This window comes from Callorhinus ursinus, unplaced genomic scaffold (genome assembly GCF_003265705.2).
Source record: "Callorhinus ursinus isolate GAN/ISIS: 27379988/994484 unplaced genomic scaffold, GSC_fseal_2.0 scaffold70, whole genome shotgun sequence".
Lineage (NCBI taxonomy): Eukaryota > Metazoa > Chordata > Mammalia > Carnivora > Otariidae > Callorhinus > Callorhinus ursinus.
The window spans coordinates 4468514-4492020 of record NW_027397132.1 but is presented as its reverse complement, the minus strand read 5'-3'; the positions used below and the strand labels follow the sequence as shown (position 1 = coordinate 4492020).

General features: G+C 65.6%; 1 protein-coding gene across 5 annotated transcripts; it reads left to right on the top strand.

Moving 5' to 3' along the window:
* AMZ1 (archaelysin family metallopeptidase 1) lies at positions 1 to 21878 on the top strand. Of its 5 annotated transcripts, XR_012376311.1 has the most exons (8): positions 1 to 325; positions 13315 to 13819; positions 15308 to 15475; positions 17133 to 17261; positions 17569 to 17738; positions 18150 to 18326; positions 20057 to 20690; positions 20922 to 21046. XR_012376311.1 is itself a non-coding variant. In XM_073886360.1 (7 exons), the coding sequence occupies exons 2-7, from the start codon at positions 13516 to 13518 to the stop codon at positions 20615 to 20617; spliced, it is 1440 nt and encodes a 479-aa protein (XP_073742461.1). In that variant the 5' UTR covers positions 1 to 325; positions 13315 to 13515; the 3' UTR covers positions 20618 to 21061. The 5 variants fall into 5 exon arrangements, 4 of the variants coding, with proteins under 4 accessions (XP_073742461.1, XP_025719375.1, XP_073742460.1 ...); XM_073886360.1 differs by having other exon boundaries at positions 18219 to 18326; positions 20057 to 21061; XM_025863590.2 differs by having other exon boundaries at positions 20057 to 21061.
* Positions 21879 to 23507: the final 1629 nt, after the last annotated feature.

Here is a 23507-nt window from a genome sequence, read left to right as displayed (position 1 = left end):
GGCATGAGCGAGCGAGCACGCCTGGCTGTGTGTGTGCGACCCGTGTGTGGGGGGGCAGTGAGGGCTCGGGGCAGCGTGCGGGGAGGGCTGTGGCCCGGGCATGCACTGTGCACGCGTACAAATGGAGGCAGGTGTGTCCACACGCGGGCAGGGCGCGTGCAGGGGTGGGGGCTGACGTGCTGCGATGCATGGCAGCGCATCCACCTGGTCTGAGCGCTCAGTAGGAGCCAGGCGTCGCGCTGGATGCGGGCGGGAACGCGACAGATGTGGCCGCAGCGCCCCGCCCATGGCACGCCATTCCAGGCCGAGGACAGCCGCTGAGCAGGTAGGCGCGTGTCAGGAGGGCTTCTGTGAAGAAGTCGCCGTCGGGCTAAGCGTGGAGTGGGTGTCGTCCCAGCCAAGCGGGGATGGGGGCTCTGGGTAGAAGACCCTGCCCGGCCAGGGCCTGGAGGTAGGCTGGGTGGGGAGGGCAGCAAGGGGTGGTGACCGGAGCGCCTGGGGCCCTGCACGGGTGGGAAACCGGGTGGGGGTTGCAGGATGCCTTCTAGGCAGAGGGACCCCGGAGGGTGAAAGAGGGTAGTGTCTGGGACGCACAGAGCCGGGGGTAAGTGTGGGACATGGCGGGCCAAGTGGCCACCTCAGGGGCTCCGGGGGAAGGCTGGGCTTTAAGAACAAGGGGAGTCCTTGAGAGGCTTCGTGGGGCTCAGGGCTTCATCCAGCTGCGGGTGTGTGGCTTGGAGGGGGCCCCAGAGAGGCCTGAGCCGTCATACAGGTGAGGCTGGGCAGCCTGGCCGGGGCGGGGGGGTGGTCCGGAGATGGTCTGGAGGTTGACCAGAGGCTCCCTGGTGACGGTGGGGGTGAGGGAGCGTCTACTGGGATGGGAAACGCTGGGGGAAGTGGGCACGGGGGGAAGGCTTGGGTGTGCACCTGAAGGTGAAGTGCGTGCGGCCCCCAGGGCTGCCCCAGGAACGCCCAGAACATGCTCGGAGCTCCGAGCTCAGAGCTCAGACAGGCCGGACCCCACCGCTGCCCGGGGCCCCAGCTCCAGCAGCTCCGGCCCCTCCGGGCGGGGCGGGGTATGCAGCACCCGGAAGAACGCAGCCCCGGGTGGGACTTCCTGGCACTCAGGGAGCGCGCCCGTGTCCTTGGCATCCACCCCCAGCCACTGTAGCTCTGGGGCCGGGTTGCAGGTGTGGATGTAGCGGGGGCTCACGGCCTCGCGGGGAACGAGGGCCCTGCAGCAGGACCGACTCGTTCCGCAGCCCTCCCTGCTCTGGCTGGTGAGAGATGCAGGCTGGGTGCCTCAGGAAGGCCCTGTGACACCGGCTCACCACACCCCTGCAGCCTGGTTGTGTCGGGCTGATTCTGGCCCCAGTTGGGACCGCTCCCCTGCCACCCTCCCTGACTGAGCCCCTCCTCCTGGGCTTGCTTGGAGAAGCTTCTGGACCATGGGGTCCGAGGACTCAAACCGGCCACAAAGCTGGCCCCCTCCCCCCAGGTAGGGCTCGGTGTGGCCAGGCCTCCCTCCTCACCGGCCTGCTCAGAGCCGCCCACCCGCCTGGGGTCTGCTCCCCCTGGACTTTGGGCCTCCCCAGGCCCCCCCCTTCAGGGTGGGGGTTGGGGGCAGGCACACCTGCCAAGTAGGCTGGAGGACATCCCAAATCCTGACCATGTGGTCTCACGTGGGCCTCCTGGCAAGTCACCAGACCCTAAACTTCGAGGCACCGTGTGCAGCAGAGATGTGTGGAACTGAGCGGTGTGTGCCCAGGCTGCCTTGGGGTCAGACGCCTTCTGGAGTATGGAGCATGGCCCATGTTCCTGCCCCGTCAGCGCTGATGGCCCCCCGAGCTGCACGAGGCTGCTGATTCTGGTTGGGGAAATGGGGCTGGCGGGGAGAACGGCCCGTCTGTCCGGAGCACCACCCCCCGCCGCCCCCACCGTCACGCTGGGCACGGGGCCGTCTCCGTCCTGGGAGCACCTGCCCTGCTCCGGGCCCCAAGGGTGGAGCTGTTGCGGCTGCTGGGGCCCGGACCAGTGGCTGTGTGGTCCCTGGAGCCCAGGGGGCCACCTCCAGAGTCCAGGTGACCCTGACAGGGACCAATGTCGCCAGGGCATGGGGGCTGCCTTCCCTGGAGAGGGCGTGTGCTCCAGCCGCGTGCCCACCGGGTTTCTGTGTGTCTCTGAGAAGAGTGCGGACTCTCTCCGGTCCCCTGACCTCCCCAAACCAGGAGAGGCACGAAGATGCGCCAGAGGGAGACAGACTTGGGCGGAGGGGACATTGGTCAGAGCAGTCCCCCCGGGCCCCCACTCCCCCCGCAGGCTTGGCCGAGCCCGTGGGGAGCGGTCCTCAGTGTGTGGCCCCAGCCAGCCTGGCTGCCCTCTGCGGGGCACAAGGGCTTTCTGAGCCTGCGTCGGAGGGGATACTAATCCGGAGCTTGGAGGGTGGCCCCCCGGGGTTGGGCCCTTCTGGCAGCCCCAGCCTTGCTCGGCCCCTCACGCCCACCTGTGCCACCTCCAACCCCAGGGGCTTCTGTCCTACCCCCCCCCCATGCCTGAGAGGGCCCTCGGTCAGCCCCGAGCTGGAGGTGAGGGGCTGCGGCTCCAGGAGCTGGGAGTCCCTGGGCGCCCAGTGTGGGCTGGTACAGGGTGGGCGTTCGGGTGGGCGGTTCCAGTCTGGCAGGTGGTTGGGGGGACGTTAGCTTCGCCTTGCATTTCTCCAGCGAACGCAGCTCGGCTCCAGGAGCTGCTGGGCCGGGAGGCCTGGGGAAGCTGAGGCACGCGCAGGGAGGCCCTGAATCCATGTCCCTGCCCCATTCGAGATGACCCCAAGTCCCATAGGCCAGCGCGAGATCCTCCCACGGCCTGGGCCTGATGTTCAAACCTGAGCATCACCTGCCTCCCCGGCGCTGCTCCCAGGTGACATAGTGAAAGACATGGACACCCCTGCTGGGGCCATCGGTCCCTTGCCTTTGTTCCAGGGCCCTTGACCACCCCCCGCCCCCCATGTAGCCCTGCTGCCCTTCTTGAGCCCTTCACCTCCCCTCCAGGACATGCCTTTCCCCCGAGGCCCCGCCCACTCTGAGCTAGAGTCTCTCCGGCTGGCGGGACCCCCCTCTGCCCCAGAGCCCAGCACCCCTCATCCCCCTCATGTGGCACAAGCTCTGCAGACCCGTCCTCGGCGCCTCCATCTCCGGTCTCCGCGGGGCTCTGTCCGCCTTCGCCGCGCCTGGTGTCCTGGGACAGAACAGCCCAGACGGGCCTAGCCTCCGGCCCCGCAGCGCCGCGCCCGGTGCACCGCAGCTGTGTAAGCGTTTGCTCAGAGGCTCTCGGGAGGGTCCTTCCCGCCGCCTTCAGCTCCTGCTGGCCCTGGCGTGCCACGCTTGTGCTCAGAGCCTCCACCGCAGCCTCCGGGGTCGCCTAGCCTTCGCCCAGTGTCTTCTACGCTCTGTCACCGAGACGGACACCTGCCACTCTGATCCAGGGTGATCTCATCTCGAAATTCTTACCTTAATTCCTCCTACAAAGACCCTTACTCCCAGTGAGATCCCACTCTGAGGCCGCAGGTGGGTCTCTAGCCAACCCCCTCCCAGGAAGCAGGTGCAGTGAGGTGAGGGAGCTTCCTCAGACCTCACATCTGTCCAGGCCAGAGGATGGGCAGTGAGCACGGAGGTGGGAACGGTACCCTTTTGACTATGTGGCTGAAAAGACAGGGGACCCCCACGTCACTGCCTGTTTCTAGAATTGGCTCTAACGAGGTGACGTCACGGGCGAGGTCTGGGATCTGAGGCCAATGTGCCCCGGGGGCAGCGCGGAGGGGGCCGGTGGGGAGGCGGGTGTCCACGGAGCCGCTCTTGGGTTCCCGGGTCTCTGACCCCCCACAGGCAGAAACCGGACACCCTCCCTGCACCGCACGTCCAACGTGTCGCCCGTGAGCCAGACTCTGTTTGTGCAGATTTATCCCAAGAGGGAGAGAATCGGATATGCGTGCCGCAGAGATGCATGGAAATGAGATTAGCACAGATTATACACACGTAAAATAGTGAGGAAACTGGGGGAAAAAACACAGAACATCCCGGCCCAGGTGAATCATCCGCGAAACACAGCGCACACAAGGTGGGGACGCCGGCTGCTGGTTGTCGTCAGGGAAGGCGCTTCGCGTGCAGCCGCCCGCGGGACGGGACGTGTGGCGTAAACCCCTGAAAAGTAGATTTAGACACGGAGAGAAAAATCATCTGCAGGACGTCGGGCAGAAAGTTGAGAGATGACCTCTCAACGGTCTTCTTTGTTTTCCTTCATTTCTCAGAATTTTCCAAATCTGCTACAATGGACGTTTGTTGTCACATCCTTTCTTACGGTTTAAGCAACAAACTCCCATGATGACCAATCCCTCAGCCATCCGTGGGGGTACTTGTCTCCTCGGACGGGTGGGCGGCCGGCCCGGGAGGGCCCTGGGAGGCCAGCGGTCCCGAGCAGGGCAACACTGAGCTCAAAGGGAGCCCTCACCATAGAGGTTTCCGGAAGGAAAAGGGCCGCTTGGGGGGAGAAATTGGAGCCGGAGCGGTAAGGCCAGCCTTCAGACGGGGGCTCCTCTCTGCACGCGGGGCCCGCTCCCCGCTCGGGGTTGTGGCGCGGGGGCCCTGGGCGGAGCGGGGTGCCGCTCTCGTGGCTGCTGGCTGTGGGGGCCCATCGGCAGCCGGGCCGCCCTGGACGCGGGAGAGAAGGTGGCCCTGGCTCGGGGTGTGTGCCCTGAGAATGGAGCCCGCCCCTCCCTCCCGCCCCCCGGCCGGCTCCCCCTGACACCAGCCCCAGCTACCCACCTCACCTGTTCCCTGCGCTTTCGGGGTCCCAAGCCAGAGCCCAGCGCCGTCGGGACTCAGAAGAGCGGCTGCTTGAGTTGGCGGGTGTGTCTGGGCCCCCCACATGGGAGGACGGGCTGCACTGCCCAGTGTGCCCTGTTGGAGTGCTCCCGTGCTTCCCTGGGGGACGGCACGCGCGGGGCCGCGTGACCAGACTCTGGTCCGGGACGTCCGTGTGCGGTCAGGAGGGACGCTGATAACCTGGGGCTGTGGGGCTGGGGCAGGGCCTCCCTGGGAGGAGCACCAGGGAGGGACCTCCGGGCTTCCGGGTCTCTCTTGGGTTGGGGAGCTCAAGGGGCACCACATTCGCAGCCGAGAGAGGAGTGGGGGTCCTGGGGGCCGTGTGGGGGGCCCAGGCGTCCCCTGAAGCCAGAAGGGAACCTCGCCGTGTGGGAATGTCGTGCCCCGGCTGTCCCCAGGGTCCTTCCCCGGCTGTGCAGAGGCCCCCACCACACCTCCGGTGTCCAGGCTGGGACGGGCTCTGAGCGCCGAGGGCACCGCTGCTTCTGTAAGCGCCAGGAAAGCAGTTCTCCCTCGTTGTTAATGGGATGCCAGCATCTGGTGTGGGTTCTCTGCACGGTTGATGGGACCGTCACCAGGGGCGAGGGCACCTCCTGCCCCCACAGCCCAGACCCCAGCCCTGGCCCCTCCCCCAACATTCTCCCCGACCCCATTCTAGAACATTCTCCGTCTGCACTCCTGAGCTCCTGTGGTCGCTCCTTCCTCCCGTCACACCACATTCCCTGAAAGAACGGTAGGGGCCCCCGTTTGCCCGCCTGCCAGTTACCCTCAGCCCTTACCACCACTCGACAGGACAGCTTCGTCCAGGGGGGGCCCCAGAAACCTGAGAGCCCCGCGCAGAGGCCGCTTCCCAGTCCTCCCTCCCCGATGCCCCTCCTGGGTGCCTCCTGGGTGCCCTCCTGGGTGCTTCTCTCTGGGCCACTGCAGCGCCACCCCGCCCCCACCACAGTGCTTGTCCCTGGTCCGTCCTGCACATGTGGCCACGAAGGGGTGCGGGGTGAGGGTGTCGGGAGAGGGGCGTGTCCACAGCACACCGGCTTGTGGTCCAAACCCAGGGTCCCTCCCATCTCCCCTCACCGTGGCCAAGGCGTCCTAAACGGGTCTCAGACTTCGTACCCCCAGAACTCTGATTTTTTTCCTGTTAGCAGTTCTCGTTGTGAGATCTGGCACATTTGCGAAGGAATCATGAACCCCATCTTCCTAATCTGAGTGTGGAGCACGGCCCTGTGGCCAAGCATGGGGAAGCTCCCAGGACTCCAGGCCAGGGTGGGGTGCTCCTTCCTGCTCAGAGGGGTGCCGACGGGTGGGGTGATGGGGGCCAGGCCGGAGCCCAGGAGGGCACAGGGTGGCTCATGGCCAGAGCAGGCCCCAGTTCCCGAGGAGGTGGGCTGCCTTGGGAGCTTCTGCGGCCCACACCCACCCATTCTGGGGATATCTTAGGGCTCCTCAGCCCGATGCTTCCGGGACAGGTGCCCTGAGGGCCGCCGAGGGTCAGCCAGGTGACATGGCCCCAAACCATGGGCTGCGTCTGTGCCCTCGGCGTCCCGGGCTCGGGGGTGCCGACGGGCCCGGAGGGTCGGACCGAGACTTCACTCCCTCCCAGTCCGGCTCAGAGGTGGTGCCGACTGAAGTTTGAGGGAATATGTGACCGCAGTTGGACACGAACGGAAGAGCTAGAGTCGGTTACGCTTTTATTTGACGGTATAAAGTGTTTCTCCATCCAGCAAATACCGACCACCTGCTATGTCCCAGGCACTGACGCGGATTTCAGGGACACACCGCTTGTGTCCCCGCGTGGATTTATGACACAGAGGGAGGGAGGGAGGGATGGTGAGCAGGGAAACCGGGTTCAGCCTCACACAGTCGTACGAACTACAAACTGGACCAGGGTGAGCCGGGGAGCGCGGGAGGGGTCCGTGCACCGTGCGTGGTCAGGGAGGCCTCTGCAGGGCTGCGTGAGCCAGAGAGCAGGCGCGAAGGCCACATGGGCAAGAATGTTCCAGATGAGAACACAGAGACCCAGGAGGAAGACCACAGTGACCACGCCGGGTGACGTCTGGAGCTGCGTGAGGTCAGGACGAGAACTGGGGTTTGGGACGAGACGATGCGATGCACCTTTGGAGCCACACGGACCTCGGTTTCTGTCTCTGGGACCACTTACGGGACCACTTACTCCCTGAGCCTCCGTTTCCCCAACTGCAAAATGGGATGGCAGTGCTTTCTGCCCTGCTGGGTTGGCGTAAGCATTACGCGAGCTGACCGCATCATCCGGCCCCTGGTCCAGCGCCTGGAGGACCCGCGCCCCCGAGGGACGTTCAGCGCGTCCTGTGCTGCTGCAGGGGTGCACGTGCTGAGTCCCGAGGGACTGTCACAGAGGCCCTGTCTGGCCGGCGCTCGGCAGGTGACCTAGCTGAGGGGCAGCCCCGCGGACCAGGACCTTTGGCGTCTCCGTCTTGCAGGTAAGGAAAGAGCTCAGATGGGAAAGGACTTTCGCTGGCCTGGTAGCCCGAGGAGCGAGTCTTCGGCGGCCCGGCGGGGCGGACGCGCTCTAGAGACACGCAGCGAAGCTCGGGCAAGCACCGATCCAGGGACAGCAGAAGGGACCTCTCCTCCACCTGCGTCAAGACCTGCCCAGCCCCGCGGGAGTGGCCTGTGGCCGTGGCCTCCCGGGAACCGCACACCGAAACTCAGTTCCCGAGGGGGAGACGTGGCCCGTGGGAGCGGCGGGACCACGGCGCTGAGGGTGCCCCTCTCCTGGGAACACGCGGGGCCGGAGACCAGGCCGCCCTCCCTTTCATCTCCCAGGACGAAGGGCACCTGGGCTGCAGGCGCGGGCCGGTCTCCGGGGAGTCACGGTGCTCACGCTCCCAACGCAGCGCCCCGGGGTGCAGCGAGCGGGGCTCCGCCACCAGGACCTGTCACTTTCCCTGCCTGCTCTCCATTTTTCGTCCATAAAATGGGGACAATAGAGCTCAGGCTCGTTGAGAGGCTGAAATGAGGGAATACGTGCAAGGGCACTCAGTGCCTGGAACAGAAAAATCCTGAAAAATCATTCCATTCTTTCAGGCGACCGCCAAAGGAAGGGGGAGTCTCGGGGGGGTGATGACAGAACTGGGTGTGTGTCATATGCTGGAGTTGTACCCCCACATTACTGGGGTACCTGATGCCTGAGTGCACGCTTACCTGCCTCACCTGGGGCCTTCCCTGGGTCTTGCCGGCTTACCTCTCACCTGTTGGGCTTTAGGAGCTCAGGCCCCTCCCCCACCCTCTCCCAGGTGTTTCTGGGAGCGGCACGGTGTCCCGGGGGTGCTCTGCAAGAACTCAGCAGAGGTCAGTAGCCGTGCCTGGGGCCCGGAGCTCCTGCCGGCCTTCTGCCCGCTGGTGCCCGGAGCCGTGGCTCAGACCGCAGCAGGGAGCAGCCTCCGCTCCCGCCTGGCGGCCCCATCACACTTTCCACCCCGTCCCACCTCAGTCGGTCCCTGCCCCAGTGCTGACGTCATGCCGGGACCTCCTCGATTTTCGTGGCCCACGACAAGTGCCCTCGCTGCCCTCGGCCGTGCGGCTCGTGCCGGTTCCCGAGGGCGCAGGGCTGCGAGGTAGGGTTGCGGCACCGAGGCCACGAGCAGCACGCGGGGGGTGGGGCGGGAGGAGATGGTGCGGTGGGGAGGCTGGGGGCGCAGAGACCCAGCGGGACCAGGAGGGGACTGCCACGCGGGGTGGCCGCGCAGGTGGCACCGGACCCAGGGTGCAGCGTCCCGGCCGGAGTGCCCTGGTGGCGCTGCAGCGCGGGTCCGGTCGTGCAAGCCCTGAGGACGCCCTGGCGGCAGTCGTACCCCCTCCACCCCGCTTGGCCCACGGGGAAACGGAGCCCCCCTGCCTCGTCCCCCGGGGCAGGAGGTGGGAAGTGTGCAGGGACAGCACGCCAGGACGGTTTGGTGCAGGGCTGTGCTCCGTGCTCTGCGCCCGGGCCGGACTTGCCAGCCAGCCCCGCGGAGGGGATGCCCTGCCGTGCAGGGGGTCTGGGGAGGGACGGGGCCGTCTGCGCCCCAGGACAGGGTGGCCCTGGGGGAGTAGCAGCGCTCAGGGGGAGGGTGGAAAGTGGGCATGGAGCCCCCCACCGTGGGGTGGGAGGTACCCCGAGAACCTGACCCCACGCAGCGCTCCTCCGCCACCTGCTCATCAGGAGGGGCCTCAGGGACCCCTGTGCTGCTGGACAGGGAGGCTCAGCTGGCTGTTACACCCCCCAGGAAAACAAGGCCGCAGGAGGGACGCGGGGTGTGGGGTTGTTCAGAGATGCCGAAGTTAAACGCGCTGCTGGCATCCGGCATCCAGACAGGGAGGATCACAGGGAAGGGAAGGGAAGGGTGTCGGACTCCCAGCTAGGGCTCAGGGCTCGCCGGTGAAGGTAGCTGCGACAGGAGACCCAGGTCTGACACACGGACCTTCGCCCCTGTGGTCTAAGCCCCGGGTTCCCCTCTGAGCAGCGTGAAGCCCCAACCCATCACCACCCCTTCTGCATGGAGCTGCTCTAGACGCCCCGAAGGCTCGCCCCCAGCTCGTGAATGGCTCGTTGCAGCTGCTGGGATGTTCTGCAAGGCGTACTCAGAGTAACAAGAGTAACAAGTATTCAGAGTAACGAGCGGTAAATGTTGGCAGCTGTAGCCCATGTGAGCCAAAGCTCCTGGGGGTCCCCGTGGTCTGTCTGCATGAGAGGCCCCAGGGGGGGTCACGGGCTGCCCGCGGGGACTGGCCAGCCTCCTTCGGGACCGCCGGCCGTGTCTCCCCGTCCTCTGGCGCCTGGGTCTGTGCCCGCAGCACCTGGACGCGCACCCTCTGGGCCCTTCCCATGCCAGGGGACTCAGTTCCGTGGGGACGGCTGAAATGAGTCTGAGGTTCACTGTTGGGGTCAGAGTCACACCTGGGACAGACGTGGCAGGGCCCTTGGATGTTCGGTACGAAGAAGGCATTCTGCATTTCGTGGGGCCGTGCCTGAGCTAGGGGCGTCCGGGGGCCGTGAAGCCCAGAGCGGAGTGTGGGGGGCATGCGGGAGAGCGTGCTGCCACGCAAGCCCCTTCAGGGGTGGGAGGAGGGCCTGGAAATGAGGCCCAGAGTGAGGGGCACGGTATCGGGAGGCAGGAGAGCCGCCTCTGAATCCTTGGAGCTGTGCATCCCTGGGCAGCTGTCTTCCCCTCTCTGGCCTCAGTCTCCTCGGCTTATGAGGTGGGTGAACACTGGTAGCTACATTTCAGGTGGTTGCGGGTTCAGATGAGGTGTCAGGTCCAAAACCGAGCTTGGGGTTCACAGGACGGAGGCCCTGTGCGGGGGGCCGGGGAGTGGGCTTGGCGGGGGGTGGTTGTCGACTGGGGCTGGCTCAAGCTACCTGTGACACAGCTCCTCCTGAGTGTCCAGAAGAGCCGGGCTGCCCCGAGAACTAGTTTGTGGGGGTGCTCTCAACGACGGAACGATCCTGAGCCAGCTGGGACACTGGGGGAACGATTTAGGGGTAACCGCTGGTGGGAAAGCGTCACAGTCTGGCTGGGTGCCCCGAGGACAGGCGCTTGCGAGCAGAAGGTCTGGGGAGAGGCAAGGGCGCGGGAGCAGGGTCACTGGTCCCGCGTCCACAAATAAGCCGTGAGTGCGCATGGTGTCCGGTGCTCAAGGCAGTCACCCCCCCATCCCGCGCCTGGGGTGGCGTCTCCTCCCTCCTGCTTGGTCCAGCCACGCGCCGAGGAAGGTGGGCAGGTGCTGCCAAGCCCACTGTGCCTGGGGGACACTGAGGCGCAACGGGGTTAAAGGTCAGAGGGCCGCGTTCATTCCAGAGCCCAGCTGGTGTTCAGGCACTCCCTCATCAGGGGTCTCCTCAGCATTCTGTGCCGGCCCCCCAGGTCCTGGACGGCCAGGAGCTCACAGTCCCCCCGGAAAGCTGGCTGGAGGGTCCAGCATCCACGCAGCACCGTGCCTGGTGCACCGGGGAGGAGGTGGGCAACGCGCACACGCGGACCCCCACCCTGTGCCCCCCAGGGGGAGGCCAGAGCTCTAGGCACAGCCCTACCCACACCCGTCTCCCTGACCCCCTCCCGCCATGCCGGGCTCCACGCTGCCCCTGAAGCCAGCTTCGGGGCCTTTGCACCTGCTCCTTCACTTGGGACACTTGCCCCAGGCCCTCCAGCGGCCCCTTCCAGGCTGCTCGGACCTGGTCTTCTCAGTGGGCCCCCGCCAGCTCTGCCTTTTCTCCCCGGGGCCATTTCTCCCCTTCCCACACCCCCTACCTACACGGTGTGCACTTTTACTGCCTTGTATTGTCTGTGTTATGTCGCTAGAATTTAAGCTCCCAGAGTCCAGGGACCCACGCCTGTTTGGTCCCGGGGAGTCGGCCAAGCTCCATGAATGGCCAGGTGCTCACGGACTGTCCACTGAGCCGAGGAAGGAGGGAAGGTGCTCCTGGGTGCCCTGTGCTGGGCCCTCCCCGGCCACCTCCGGAATGGCAGATGTCCCTCGGGTCCTTCTGGCCCCATGGAGAGCCTGCCCGCGAGGGCCCTTCCGCAGGCCGTGTGATTTGGTCCGTGTGTTCATACATCTGACGTTTTCTTCCTACAGCCAGGTGTCTATACCCTGTTGCAGATCGCCAGTGTTGTGCTGGAGTCTGGCGGGGAAGGCGGGGACCCCCCTGCCACTCCGGGTGATGGGGCCCCGTGCAGGTGCGTTCCCATCCTTCCTCTGACTCTTCCCAGCTGGGTGGCTCTGGGGACAGTTTTAACCTGGCTGCACCCTCTTAGAAATGTGGGTAGCAACTCTCCCACCTCCCTGAGGGCTCAAGCCGAGAAGTCCCACCCAGGATTTAGCGGCCGGTTGTATTTGCTGCTGACCACCTAGCGCTTGGGGGTCATTGGCAAGCCCGTTCTGGAAAGCAGTTTGGTCGTACAGACTAAGATCCCTTAAACACATGGTGTCTTCTGGGAATCTCTCCTGAGGACACAGAAACTCAGACCTATGTACCAAGATGTTCATCATGGTGTTTTTGGGGCAGCCAGGAAAAAACAGCCTTTTTTTTTTTTTACACGTAGGCTCCATGCCCAGTGTGGAGCCCAATGTGGGGCTCAAACTCACGACCCTGAGATCAAGAGTTGGACGCTTAACCAACTGAGGCAGCCAGGTGCCCCCTAAAATGGCATTTTTTAACAGAATGTCTAAGGACTCGGGAAAATGCTCATCATATGCGGAATCAGAAGCATGTGCATGGAATCAGGCCTCACGTCTATAAAACATACATGTGCCGCTGTCTTTGACGGGCCCTCAGTGAGCACTCTGTCCTGGCCGGCCCCCGGCCCCCCAGCAGTAACTCTGGAAAATCGGTCAGGGTGTCCACACGTCCATACTGAGGGAAACCTGGGAATTCTAGAGGCCGTCTGCTGTGTACGTGTGTATATTTGCGTGTGTTTACGCAGATGTCTCTACACACACGTGCATATGTGTGTACCTAGAAATTTGTTTTCCGGACGAACGTTTTAAGTCGGGGCTAGCCAAAGGGGGTGTGGGCTCATTTCTCCATTCTTCCCACAAAAACAAGGCCCGTTCCTGTTTCGGGGTTTTGCATCGCTGGCTTGACTTTCTGAATTAAGAGTCGGCCAGGCGCCGTTCTCTGCTGTGTTCTGATCCCCCTTGTGCTCTGCTCTGTTATTCGTGCGTCTTCCTCTGGCTTCCTCCCTCGTCACCTCCCCCTGCTCGGCGAGGCTCCCCCTGCCCACGGTGCGCGCCTCTGGACGGAGACGGAGCCCGTCGCCCACCGGGAGCGTGGTAGTGTTTCGGGGTGCCTGTGGTGGGGAGGGGGCGTCGTCTGCGATGAGCGCGGACGTGCCAGTCCGCGCGCCAACTCAGCGGGCTCCAATCTGTGAACGGACTTTGTCCCGTCCTCCCGGCCCATCTGTCCTCCCCGGCGTCTCCTCTCCCCGCCCGGTCTGTTCCAGCCCTTAAAGCGCTCTTTGTTGCTCGGCCACATCGCCCTATTTATAGCTTTCCGTGGTTGGCACGTGTGCCCGTGCCTCGCGTGTGCGGGAGGCCTCTGGGCCGGGCGCTGTGCGGGCTCCTGGCTGGCCCGGCGACGTGGGGAGCAGGCTTCCGTCCTCGGGCACACGGGGACCGGCCAGGAAGGCCTGTAGTTGGGATAAGGAGGTGCTGCGGGGCCCCAGGCCGTGGGGTGCACAAAGGGACAGTTAGAGCTGGTTTCCTTCTTGGGGGGCCCTTCCCCGGGCGCCCCCCCATCTGAGGGCGGGTGGGGTGGAGGAGTGGGCGCTGGGGCTCCAGGCTCCCCGCTGCGGGGCTGGAGCCGGAGATGCTGTCCTGCCCTCCCTGGCCGGGTGGGGGCGGGGGGGGCCGTGTCCACCGTCCGCCTGAGCGAACAGGCCCTGCGTGCTCAGCGGTGCCCGTCCCCCTTCCCTAGGGTGCTGCCACGCCGGGACGCGTCCCTGCCGCCCCTTGCTGTTGCTGAGGACCCCCCACGCCGGGCGTCCTTCGGAGGGGGAGCCTTCCGCTGTTCCCATCGGCCTGCAGGAAGGTTCCGGAAGAGCCAGTGGCTGTCCCCGGGGGAGGGGGGTTTCATGGGCAACAGCAGGGGCTCCCCGGAGAGGAGGCCAGGCCCGCCATGCTGCAGTGCAGGCCAGCCCAGGAGTTCTGCTTCGGCCCGCGGGCCCTGAAGGAGGCGCTGGTCTCCACTGACCCCGCCCTGCAGGAGCACTATGTGTCTGCCTTCACCCCTGCCGAGAGGCTCTTCCTGGCCGAGGCCTACAACCCCCGGAGGACCCTCTTCTGCACGCTGCTCATCCGCACAGCCTTCGACTGGCTCCTCAGCCGTCCCGAGGCCCCCGAGGACTTCCAGACCTTCCACGCCTCCCTGCCGTCCCGGAGGCAGAGCCCTGCCCGCAAGCACATCTACCTGCAGCCCATAGGTACCAGGCCGCGGGGGCGGGGGGGGGGGGGGGGTGCCGACGGGGGGGGGGGCGTCCTGGAGCCGGCAGGGCCCTGCAGGGAACCTGACTCTAAATCTAGGCACAAGCAGGGAGGCTGTGCCCGCCCAGGCCCCAGGCAGGCCCTGATGGGAACGGGGACAGCACTGGTGGGGTTGGGCGTGGGGGTGGAGGCAGGGAGCCCTGCTGGGCTCAGAAGCTCCACACCTCCCACCCCCCAGCTCAGACAGCTGTCAGAATGCCCCAGGCCGTGGGCCCCTCTGTGGCCGTGTCACCGCCCGCGGCACGCAGGTGTGACCTCGCCCAGGTGTGCCGTCCCAGGCCCTGTGCTGGGTGCCTTCCAGAGACCGGGTCCCCCCCCCCCCCACCGTGGGGGCTGAGATTAGGACCGGCCCGTGTCACAGGCGCAGAAACAGGCCGGGAGAGGTCACTCGGCCCCTGTCACCCAGACCTGGTGATGCGTGGGGGTGGGACGTGAGCGCTGCTGGCCTGTTTGACCCCGAGGCCATGCTGCGGAGGCTGGCTGGGTGCGTGAGGGACTCCGGGTTCTCCTGCTGCTGGCCGGGTGCTGGAGAGGAGGGGGGCCGGGCGGTCTGCGTGCTGAGGGCAGGGGGTCCCTGCTCGGCAGAGAGGGGACGTGGGGCAGGTGTGGCTTTGCAGAGGAGGAACCGGCCGGAGCTGGAGGGAGAACCTGTGTGTCCTGCCAGCCCTGGGGACCAGAGGCCTGCAGGCACCCCTCGTTTTCCATCTCCCTGCGGCCAGTCCGCCCTCTCTGCCTAGAGACGCTGCCTCCACCCAGCCCCTAAACCATGCACTTTGCTCCGTGTCCCCCGCTAGCGGCTCCCCAGGGCTTCCCAAGCTTTCCTGAGCCGATCACAGGCGCCTCGTTAACATGTGGCTTTGGTTCTGAGGTGGCCCGGGGCTCTGCATTTCCAACCAGCCCGTCCCAGGCCCTCCTGGCTGCCACCCTCTGTGCCCATCTGTCCTCCTAAAATACAGCCTGGTTGTGGCTCCCCCCCCCAGGGGCGCCTCACCCGCCCGCCGGGCCTCTCTGCACCCTCCTGTGTCCCACTCTGCTCCTGCCAGGCCGGCTCTTGGCAGCATTAACCCCGAGGGAGGGGCCCCGCTGCCCCCCCCCCGCCAGCCTCAGGGACTGTGGCACCTGATGAGGCCCTGCCACCCCTCCCGGAGCTCCCCGCCCTCCAGACTTGTGTCACCTGCATCTTTCATCTGGGTGTTGGCCTTTCCTCCATTTTTCTCCTTTGTTTTTTTTTAAAAATGTCTGTATGCCTGACTCTGCAAAGGCAGGTCCATGTCAGCCTCGTTGGCCCAGTGGCTGGCTTGGCCCGGGGCGCTGGGTGCTGGTGGGGGTGCTGGTGGGGGCCCTGGGGCACTGGGGGCGGCGCTGGGTGGGGGTGCTGGGCACAGGCCGGTGGGGGCCACGTGGCTGACGCGCTGCCCCGCCCCCAGATCTGAGTGAGGGGCCGGCGGGCAGCGCTCTGCTGGAGCACCTGAGGAACTGCACGGAGGCCTTTTTCTTAGGCTTGCAGGTCAGGTGCCTGCCTTCGGTGGCGGCCGCGTCCATCCACTGCTGCTCGCGTCCCAGCCAGGACTCAGACAGACTCCAGCTCCACACAGGTGGGTGAGCGCACGGGGCGTGGCCTCTGCCACTTGGCATGGGGCCCTTTCCGGGGGCCGTGCCATCTGCGTGTCTTGTTATTCTTCACTGTTAGCTGGACATCTTTTTTTTAAATTTAAGGGGAAAGTAGTTTTTTTTTTTTTTTAAAGATTTTTATTTATTTGAGAGAGAGAATGAGAGAGAGAGAGAGCACATGAGAAGAGGGAGGGTCAGAGGGAGAAGCAGACCCCCGGCCGAGCAGGGAGCCCGATGCGGGACTCGATCCCAGGACTCCGGGATCATGACCTGAGCCGAAGGCAGTCGCTTAACCGACTGAGCCACCCAGGCGCCCTGTTAGCTGGACATCTTAATGGGAAAGATAGTTTAACTTTTAGAAGATCTTGTGGCTGGGGGTGATGTGATTTGCTCTAGGGAGGATTCTGGTTTTCCTCTGCCAAGCAGCTGTTCTGGGCCACCCGTGGCCCTGGGAGTCCAGCCTGCAGCAACCCCTCATCCCAGAAGCAGCCCAGCCTTAGCTGTCCATTCCAATCCTCTCTCCGGTTCTAATTTCCCATCAGATCTTGATTTTTTTTAAAGTCCTTTTTACTGAGGCATAATTCACGTGTAGTGAAATCCTCCCTTTCATAACAGCTCTGTGAGCCTTGACGAACACACCCGTGACCCAGTCGCCACTGTAATCAGACGTAGAAAAGCTTGCTTCGCTCCCCCAGACGTGTGCGGTGTCCCCTGCGGCCAACGCTGCCCCATCTAGGATGCTTTAAGGAGCTTTTTTTGTTTTTCACCCAGCTTGTCTGGTTATCTCCAGCAGGAGGGCTGGGTGCAGTCCCCAGTCCCCAGCGTGGGCCAGGGGGAGCCGGTAGCTTGTTCTTTTTGTGGGGGGGGGAGACAGGGAGTTCTTGCCTGGGGCAGGTGCCATCCTGATGGCGGCTGTTCCTTCCTGGGTCCCAGGCTTCATGTTTGGCCACTGACACCCTCTCCCAGTCCTAGACCTGCCTTTGTCCCCTGCCTACAGGACACTGCCCTGTTCCAGGCCCGGTCCCTGACGGCTGTGTCTCTGCCCACCGCCATAGCACCTTCAGATCTCTCTGACCCTCTCTCTCTCCTTCCAAGGACGCTAATGATTACATTGAGCCCATCCGGATAATCCAGAATAACTTCCCATTTTAAGGCCTTCAATTTAATCACGTCCACGGCATCCCTCCTGCTGTGAGGCAGCACATTCGCGGGGCCTGGGCACTAGGGTGCAGGCGTCTCTGGGGCCATGGTCCCATCCTGTGGCCGCAGGGGCACTGTCCCCTGAACACTGGCCCCATTGGTCAAGTGGCCTTGTTGGTGTCCCCACTTGGATGTCTCCGGGCCTCTCAACTACCCCGTCTCCACCAGCTCTGCCGAGTTTTGGAAATGCAGACCCTGAGGTCCTGCCCGCGAGGCCCGGGCCTGCGGCCCACGCTCCACGTCATGCAGCGTGGCTGCTAGGACTTCCCGGTCTTGGACGACAAACTGCTTGTGCAATGTGGCGGGCTTGCACCTGACTTTGGGAGGGGCTGGCCGTGCGCAGAGGAAGAGGGATGGCAGGATTTCCTGGCCGGAGCCTGGGGCTGGCAGACGGGGGCCCAGCAGCCTCCTCAGCGCCCCTCGGGCCCTCTCCCCTCGCAGACGGCATCCTGTCTTTCCTGAAGAACAGCAAGCCGGGTGATGCGCTGTGCGTGCTGGGCCTCACGCTGTCCGACCTGTACCCATGCGAGGCCTGGAGCTTCACCTTTGGCAAGTTCCTTCCAGGCCACGGTGAGCCAGGGGCCCGGCATCCCTGCCTCAGCCTGCGCTTGGGGTGGGGGGGGCCCTCCACCCTGGGGCGGCGAGCGCACGCGAGCGCCAACCCTCCCGGGGAGGATGACACACCAGCTGGAAGCCGCTGTCCCTGAACGCGCATCCCCGCGTCCTGCCTCCTCTCGAGCGGGGACCTTGCGGCCACCTTCACAGGGGCGCGCTGGCAGGGCCAGGCCCCTGGGGCCCCGTGCACCCCGAGGGCGGGGCTAGTTTTGCTCCTGGGCTCCCCGTGAGCGGCTGCCCTGGCGTGTCTGCCTCTCCCCAGAAGTAGGCGTCTGCAGCTTTGCCCGGTTCTCGGGGGATCTCCTGCAGTCAGCGCCCAGCGCCGCTGACCCAGCCCTGGTCGAGGTGGCTGCAGACGGCCCCGAGCCTCCCGTGCGGGACGGAGGCCAGAGCGTGGGCTTCAGCGCCCTGGGGATGGTCCAGTGCTGCAAGGTGGGCAGGGAGGCCAGGGCGTGGGGTCCGTGCACGGCGGGGAGGAGGAGATGGGGGCTTGGGCGAGTCCTAGGAATATGGGGAGGATGTGCGATCAGACAGAAGGGCGCGAGCGCTCCATCCGGCCCTCACGACTAGGGTCAGGCTTCAGAGAGGGCAGACAGCAAGGCCCAGAGCTGACCAGACCTTCGCCTGAGCTCACACAGCTGCGAAGGGGCAGCGTGGGGATGTGAACCGGGGTCTTCCTGCTGCCCGGGCTCCCGTGCTGGGTGGCCCCTGGGGGCCGCTGCACCGGAGACGTCGGTCTGTGCCCTGTGCCGTCGGGAGCGGGGGCCGCCCAAAGCGTCGGGGGCTTGGCTGGTGGTCGGGTGCACGGCCGCAAGGGCAGTGGTGCTGTGTGGGCTCCCTCAGGTCACGTGCCATGAGCTCTGCCACCTCCTGGGCCTGGGGAACTGTCGTTGGCTGCGCTGCCTCATGCAGGGGGCGCTCAGCCTGGACGAGGCCCTGCGGCGGCCCCTGGACCTCTGTCCCATCTGCCTGAGGAAGCTGCAGCACGTCCTGGGCTTCAAGCTCGTCGAGAGGTACAAGGTGAGGGGTGCTCCCGGGGCAGCAACCCCGCACCGCCCGGCACCCGCCCAGTCCGGCCTCGCGCACGGGGTCAGAGGCCAGTGGGCCGAGTCGGGTCCCGGGTGCGAGAACCCCAGGCCGCGTGAACAGACCTGTGTGCCAACCTCTCGGCAACCTGCTGGTGCTGGGCAGCATGTCATGGTCCTAGCTGGGCGCCTGGCCCATGGTCCGCACCCAGTCATGGTGGCCGTGGCCACGGCCATCAGGTCGGACGGGGTGCAGGAGAGACAAGGGGCAGACGGCTTTTCTTTCTCAGGCCATGATCTCTGAGCGCCTGTCCTAGCGCTTTTGGCATCTGCTCAGACGCCCTCCTGCGTCCCCGCGGCAGGCTCTGCCCTGCCCCCCCCCCCCCCCCCTGCCCCCGCCCCCCCCCCCCCCGCCCGCCCCCGAACCCACCCGGAGGAAGGGCTGGCCCCTGGGGAGGAGGCTCACGCACACTCGGGAGGTGGCCGGGCCGAGCTCGCGGCGCGATGCTGCCCTCTGCTGTCGCCTTGAGGTGCTGCCCGCAGCAGGGGTCCCCAGGCCGCCCCGAGGCCCGGGGAGATGGGCCAGCCGCTGCCCGGGGCGGGGGAAGGAACCTCATCCTCGGGGAGGAGGGCTTGGCAAACTCAAACTTTATTCTGAGTCCGAGTCCAAAAGCAGGTGGATGTGTATTAAGGCCTATCAACCAAGTCACTCGGGCTGGATTTTAGTTTCCAGCCCAACGCCGTGGTTGAGGCTCTGGAGGCTGGTGCCTGGGCCGTAAGAGGTGGCGCTCTGGTGAAGGTCAGGGTGCCAGACTCCGTGGGGGACAGGTTCTGAGCCCGCCCCTCGGGAGGGGAGGGCCTGCGTGTCTCACAGGCTCAGGGGGGTGCTGCTGGGCGGGGACCCCACTTTGAGGACCGCTGAGCTAGCAGGCTGGGCGTGTCCAGGTCCCAGAGCCGCCTCCCCGCGCGGATCCTTTCTGAGTGACTCTGGGGAACGGGCTGTTGAGGAAGGGGGCAGCCCAGCCGGAGGGGGGTACCTCACACGCTGCCCCGCGGAGGGCGTGGGGGGAGTGGCCGATGGCGGTCCGCGGGAGGGGGGAGCTGGGACGCGCTGTGAGGTGTACGGGAAGGGGGCCCGTTCCGGTCTGTGAAAAGCACGCGCATCCTCACTTGCGTTCCTCCTGGGGGTCGTGGGCACCTGCCCCAACTTTCGTGGCTTCTGTGCTCCCACGTTCCACGCACGCCCCTGACCAGGAAGGGAGCCTGTCCCAGAACCTCACCCACGTGACTGGAGGGGCTCGGAGGAGGGCGACAGGGGCCCCGGAGCCCGGGTCTGTCCCTGGTCGGTCCCTGGACGCTCCAGCAGTGACCGAGCGCTGATGGAAGACTGGGGACGGTCCCTGCTGTCCCTTTGTCCTGGTCAGCGAGGCGCAGGGGCGACGCTGGGGGCAGCGCGGGGAAGGGGTGTCCACGGTGCAGACGCCAGAGACCTGAGAGCAGAGGTCAGAGGGAAAAGAAGTAAAACCAGGTGGAGTGGGAGGAGTTTGGGGAGTATTTATTGCTTCATACAGTTTGAGTTAAATTGAAGTTTGGGCGTGTACCGCTCCTATGTGCACGTGGGCCGGGGGGGGGCAGGGGGTCCCCTGGCAAGGGTTAAGGTCTTGGGACAGTGCCTGGGCTAAAGTGACGGCACCCAGAAAACCCAGCCTCGTCTCTCCCTCCCAGAGACTTCACGCCTGGACGCAAGCTGGGACACGGGCGCGGCCCAGCCCGGACGCAGGGCTGCCGTCGGCGGTGGAGGACACCCTCCCCGGCAGCGCCGACTCGGGCCTGAGCTGTGGGAGCGCGTCGGAGCCGGGCAGCAGCCTGTCGGAGCCCCTGACCCCCGACGCGTGGAGCCGCAGCTTCCCCGGGGGGCCGGAGCTGGAGCCCGAGGAGGGGCTGGGCTCGCTGGCCGTCCCCGAGAGCCCGCCGCCGCTCGGACCCCCGCAGGAGGCCATCGAGGAGCACGGGCGGTGGCTGGCGCTGTGCATCCAGGCCCTGGAGCGCGAGGTGACGGAGGACGAACTGGTGCAGGTGGACGGGGCCGTGGATGCCCTGGCCGGGTGGGAGATGTTCACGGGGCAGCTCCCAGCCCCCAGGCCGGGCCTGCCCTGCGGCCGAGACGGCACGCGGCTGCGCAGGGTCCTGGGGGGCACGTTCTCCTCCCTGCGGAGGAAACTGAGCACACGCAAACTGTCCAAGGCGGGATCATCCCCCTGTCGCTGGAGGGCGGAGGAGAATTAACGCGGGAGCCCATCTGTCCAGCGCCGTGTTCCCCGGGGGCCTGGAGGCCAGCTCTCCAGGGCAGCAGAGGAAGGTCAGCTGCGGGCCTGCGTCTTGCCCCCGGGTCCCAGGTCCCACCTGGATGGCACCAGGGGCTCTGGGCGTCCCTTGCCTGCACGGCTGGAACAGAGGCCACCGGGGGCAGGGGCTGCCTGGGGCTGGAGCCGGTCTACATGCCCAGGGGAAGCGAGGGCCTGGCGGTTCTGTCAACCCTGCGTGGGTAGGGGCACGGTGACAGGCCCTCTGTGTCCCCCGCCCCCTGCAGGGCTGAGAACAGTGTGGTCTGCAGACAAGGGCAGCCTGTGGGGTTCCCGGTCCCGGCACTTACAGCATCGTTCACGACCTCTGGGTCGTCACGGACTTTTCCGACTCCTTCCAACGCGGGCCATGCTAAGGCAGCCAGCCTGTCCGGGGTGTGCGTGTCCCTTCGATTCTGTCACCCCGTGTTTCCTGCAGCTGAAGCTCCAGCGTGCACACTCGGCTGCCTGCTCCGTCCTTGCTCTCGAACGTCCCCCGTGGCTGCAGGGAGAGAAGCTGCCGGTGCCAACAGCAGTGTTCCTGCAGCGTCGAGTGTGGTCACGGCTGCTTCTCCCTCCTGGAAAGAGGCAAGAATAGGGGTGCTCATACATTCCGGGGCTAGCTTACAATTTGGGGGCTAAGGAAAAGAGTGCAAAGCATACTCCAGATTTAGGGTCACCCCCCCATCCAGCAAGCAGGCCTGAGGCTTCCTGTCAGCGGACACCAGGCAGGAGTGCAGGGTCCCAGGCCCGCGGGGTGCAGGTGCGGGCTCCAGGGCTGGGTCCTGGCTTCCGCAAGCATCACCGTGACCAGGAGGTCATGGAGGGGAAGGGGGGAAGCTGACGGAGGTCTGCACGCGGGGATCTGTCGCTGCGAACACAGCCCCCACCCTTCGTGCCTTAGAGCCCCGACCCTCTGCTCCGAGCTCAGCTCAGGCGTTTGGCCTGGGGCCAGAGCCAGGGGGAAGGTCGGCCTCACGGAGGGCTGGCTGCCGGGGCTGGGGCCGCACAGCCAGGAAGGTGACGGGACCCCCGGGAGCGTCTCAGAGCCTCGCTGCCACCGTACCCCAGCACGGCTGTCACCCAGGTCCACGGGGAGGGGCCCTGGGTGCCCCCTTCCAGGCAGAGCAGGGGCGAGGGGAAGCCTGCCCTGTGAGCACAGCTTGGATCGGCCATCCTGCCACCTCCATCAGGTTACCTGTTTCCCAGTTTCCTTCCGTCTTCTGCAAAAGGTGGGTCCCCAGGCGCCGGAGAAGCTAGGACGCCCTGGCACGGGCGCGGGGAGGCGGTGCTCCGGCAGGGCCTGTGCCTTGGGGGCAGCCGCCCCGTCCACTCTGCCTCCTGGCTGCACCCGGACAGCAGTTTGAAAGCTAGCTGCTGGGGAATTGTTCTGAGAATCAAACTTTGAGGAACAGAGGTTCTTTCCAGCATCAAATAGGCTGGCGGGGGTGTGGGGGAAGCAGTTTGGGGTGGTTCCCAGGGACGGCGGCTCTGGCAGAGGATGGAATGCCCACCGTCTGCCCCAGCGTGGTCCCGGGTCCCAGGCCCCGGCCCGGCCACGCACCTCACCCAAGCAACGGGCCCGGGCTTTTGTTAATAAACATACACAGTGTATCGCCTTCGAGCTCTGTATCGGTCACTGGGCCCCGTAAGTCCCACGTGGCCCCAAGGGCGTGAACGGACCTATAGCTACTCTGGGGTCACGACATCACGTGTATGGCAGCTCGTGTGTGTGTGTGTGTGTGTGTGTGGGGAGGACGGGGGCAGGAACCTACGTACCTTCCAAAGCAGCTCAACACTCATCCCAACGGTCCTGCTGAAGGCGGGTGGGGGGCAGCCCCCTCCCGGCAGCTCCACTGCGGCCCCCGCAGGGCCAGGACCTGGTCAGGAGGCGGGAGGTGGGGCTGTTCACACAGTCTCACGGGACAGTGGATTCAGCCCTTCCCGGAGGAGTGAACTCTCCAGAAGGGCTTAAAAATAACCCCAAACACGCCCTGCCCTAGCCAAGCAGCTATGTTGAAGTTAAGAGTCCAAATTTAGATCCCATCAAGGTCAAAAGAGCAGCTACACCATTCCAGGGGTGCACACATGCACCCACACCCAAAGTCCAAGCTGTGGCCTCGAGAAGCTACTCTCAGACCCCAGAGGCAGGGGCGGCCACGAGACCCAAATCCACCCAGGAAGGGACAGGCCCTTCGAAGGAGTCTGTCTAGGCACCGGGGATCTGCTCACGTCCCTCGTCCCTGCGGCTGGGGATTTGCCCGAGGCTGCAGGGCAGCAGGGCTGAGGTGCAGACTGGCCCCTTGGCGTTGCGGCTCTTTCTGAGGAAGCACGCAGGGTAAGTCTGAGCAGGAAGGGGAGTCGGGGCCCTGGTTCCGAGGTTCCTGGGAGGCCCTGGCAGCTACAGCACGTTGCTGGACGGACTCCCTGGAGGTCGGGGTGTGGCGTGGGTTGGGGGGTGGCCGGCATGCTGGGGCGAGGGCCAGCTTACACAGAGCCTGAGTCCCTGGGGCTCTGTGGATTGTTTGTCCAGGGAGGGCGAGTCCCCAGCGGAGTGGGAGTACCCGGGTACTGGGAAGACCGGGGGCGGGGGGGGCCGGGGCGGTGTCATGGCTTCACCCGGTGGCTCCCGAACCAGAGCTGGGGCCGCGGAGGCCACCACAGGCCGGGACGACTCCAGGTCACGGTGGGGCAGCTATACACAGACAGGAACCCGGTTTCACGGACGCCCAAGGAAAGAGCAAACATGAGGCCCTCAGAGAGAAAGCTAACGCTGCAAGGTAACTAGGAGTCGCGGGCCGTGCCGCCGTCCAGAGGCAAGGCTTGGAGAGCCG

What these genes read in the sequence shown, in the direction of transcription:
- AMZ1 (XM_073886358.1), top strand. Translation starts at nt 13,516, where the DNA reads ATGCTGCAGTGCAGGCCAGCCCAGGAGTTCTGCTTCGGCCCGCGGGCC. An exon ending in CATCTACCTGCAGCCCATAG is followed by an intron (nt 13,820 to 15,307) that starts GTACCAGGCCGC and finishes CCCCGCCCCCAG; the next exon opens with ATCTGAGTGAGGGGCCGGCG. An exon ending in CAAGTTCCTTCCAGGCCACG is followed by an intron (nt 17,262 to 20,056) that starts GTGAGCCAGGGG and finishes TCTCCCTCCCAG; the next exon opens with AGACTTCACGCCTGGACGCA.